Source organism: Camelina sativa, unplaced genomic scaffold (assembly GCF_000633955.1).
Source record: "Camelina sativa cultivar DH55 unplaced genomic scaffold, Cs unpScaffold01593, whole genome shotgun sequence".
In the NCBI taxonomy this organism is placed as follows: domain Eukaryota; kingdom Viridiplantae; phylum Streptophyta; class Magnoliopsida; order Brassicales; family Brassicaceae; genus Camelina; species Camelina sativa.
In genome coordinates, this window is record NW_010922711.1 from 1,738 (window position 1) to 4,431 (window position 2,694).

Here is a 2,694-nt window from a genome sequence, read left to right on the forward strand (position 1 = left end):
AAGACCATTTTTTTTATAAAGAGTTTAAAAATAATATAACATTTAGCTTGACTGATGTTGTGTCACTTTTGTTTGTTGAATACTAATATACATTATTATTATTTTATCAAACAAATACTAATATATTTTAAAACGTACTTGTTATGTGTTTAATTACGGACTTAACACGATACGTTGTAGTTGGTATAAGTTTAAATAATCATATAAAAGCGCACAAAACAAGATGCGAATAACACAGTTTGAATAATTTCAGTCTAACTAAGTTTGTTTAGTCACGAAGACTCACGAGAGTCACGATTTTAATCATCCAATTAATTTAATCAAATAGTCATCGAAAGACAACCGGTTTAGTCAAAGATTTTGATTATTTTATAGTTAACAAAAACTATTCATAATATATGGTACGCGTGTGCCCTAGCTAACTACCTCTCTCTCTCTATATAAGACGAAGTTGATGCATTAACACTTCTCAGAAGTCTTTTACATATCTTGTTCTCTAAAGACTTACTTACATATCTCAAAATTCTCAAATCTTTTACTAAAGCTTTTTTCTTCCATAAACTAAATAACGTCCAAGGAAATGGAAATTAAGCTACTTGCACTAGTACTAATTACACTAAGTGTAGCATCATGGGATGCTGCACAGGGAAGATCTCTTAGATCTCCTACGGCACCTCTAAATCGTTATAGCTTTCCTCCTGATTTTGATTTTGGCGTTGCTTCTTCCGCTTATCAGGTTTGTTTGTAATGTACTGATCAATGAAATGTACTCATGCTTTCGATAGTTTTTTTTTTTTTTTTTCGATAGATTTAATTAGTTTGTTAAAGTAATTAATCAGGATATTTGAATATATGTGGAATGCAGTATGAAGGTGCAGTAGAAGAAGGAGGAAGGGCCCCGAGCATATGGGATCGTTTTACACATGAATTCCCAGGTTCACCTTTTTTTTCATTCATCCACACGTTGTTAATTTTTTTGTTATAAAGAACTTATCTTTTCCAACGTTTCCAATATCTATACGTAAAAGTTTTATATATTTTTTCAGAAAGGACAAGCATGGACAACGGAGATGTTGCTGTAGACTTTTACCATCGTTACAAGGTTTGTGCCGGCATGACTTTTATTATTTTATACTTGCTTGCTTTGCAGCATTTTTGGTCATTGGAAACGTGATTGAATTGTGAAATATAAGCATAAAAAAATTGGTGGGACATATCTGCATAATCAAGTTTTAAGTTTCAATAGTTATTTTATTATTATTTTTCTTGCAACAACTTATATTAATTAAATGGTAAAATGAACAGGAAGACATCAAATTAATGAAGGAAATGAATTTGGATACTTTCAGATTTTCACTATCCTGGTCAAGAATATTACCAAGTAAGTAAATATTTGGATTTTTTTTTTTCCTACTATCAATTTGGAAGATACAACTCACGTGACACGTACATTTTTTTTTATTTTTTACCTTTTTCCCAAGAATTATTTTTAACCGTTTTATCTATTATATTTTCAGGTGGAAAACTAAGTGATGGAGTAAATAAAGAAGGGGTTCAATTTTACAAGAATCTTATTGATGAACTTATCAAGAATGGTAAGAATCATAAGCTCAAATCGTTAATAATAGCTAAGTTTTGTGTTTGAAATGTTTCTCATCACACTATATATATAAACATTCATACAGGTATAAAACCATTTATAACAATCTATCACTGGGATATACCTCAAGCTCTTGATGATGAGTACGGTAGCTTTTTGAGTCCTCGAATCATGTAAGTTAAAAGCTTAGATTCATACACGATATACATAAGTTTTAAGTACTGCTCTTTCAGTCTTTTGACATTTTTTTGTTGTTGAATGGTTTTATCCAGAGATGATTTTAGAAACTATGCCAGATTCTGTTTCCAAGAATTTGGTGACAAGGTCAATCTATGGACAACGTTCAATGAGCCATATGTTTATAGCGTTGCGGGTTATGATAGGGGCAATAAAGCAATCGGTAGATGTTCAAAATGGGTAAACAGTTTGTGTGTAGCTGGTGATTCGGGCACAGAGCCTTATATAGTATCTCACCACCTTCTTCTTGCTCACGCTACTGCTGCTGAAGAGTTCAGGAAATGTGACAAGGTAAATAAGAAACTATGTCTTCCTAAAAAACAGTTTCTTTAAAATTTTTATTTGTTTTGAACACACACACAAACAAAAGTGTATGGATATTTTCATGTCATTTAATCTTAAAACGGATTTGAACGCCAAAAAAATTAACAGTTTGATTTATTGTAACTGTGAAACAGATTTCAAAAGATGCCAAGATAGGCATAGTGTTGTCTCCTTATTGGTTCGAGCCATATGACAGTGATTCTAATGCTGATAAAGAAGCAGTTGAACGAGCTCTTGTTTTTAATGTTGGTTGGTGAGTTGTCATCTATGTAATCAACGTTGAAACAAAATAAATAATTTGCTAATCATTTATTATTAATTTTTTCTAATCTTGTTTATTCTACAATTATGTATAGGCATCTTAACCCTTTAGTCTTTGGAGATTATCCCGAAACGATGAAGACAAACGCTGGAAATAGATTACCTTCTTTCACCAAAGAAGAATCTATGATAGTAAAAAATTCATTTGATTTTATCGGAATAAATTACTACACAACACGTTTCATCGCTCATGATCTTCACGCGGATCTTTC

General features: G+C 31.4%; 1 protein-coding gene across 1 annotated transcript; it reads left to right on the plus strand.

Annotated features, from left to right (window-relative positions):
* Positions 1–462: 462 nt before the first annotated feature.
* LOC104774126 (beta-glucosidase 32-like) lies at positions 463–2,689 on the plus strand (the record flags this gene model as incomplete). The annotated part of the gene is made up of 9 exons (XM_010498795.1): positions 463–736; positions 866–935; positions 1,047–1,102; positions 1,306–1,381; positions 1,518–1,595; positions 1,686–1,773; positions 1,873–2,128; positions 2,296–2,414; positions 2,518–2,689. Coding segments are annotated over exons 1-9 (1,071 nt in total), but the record flags the coding sequence as incomplete, so codon positions are not given.
* Between the last annotated feature and the right edge of the window lie 5 nt (positions 2,690–2,694).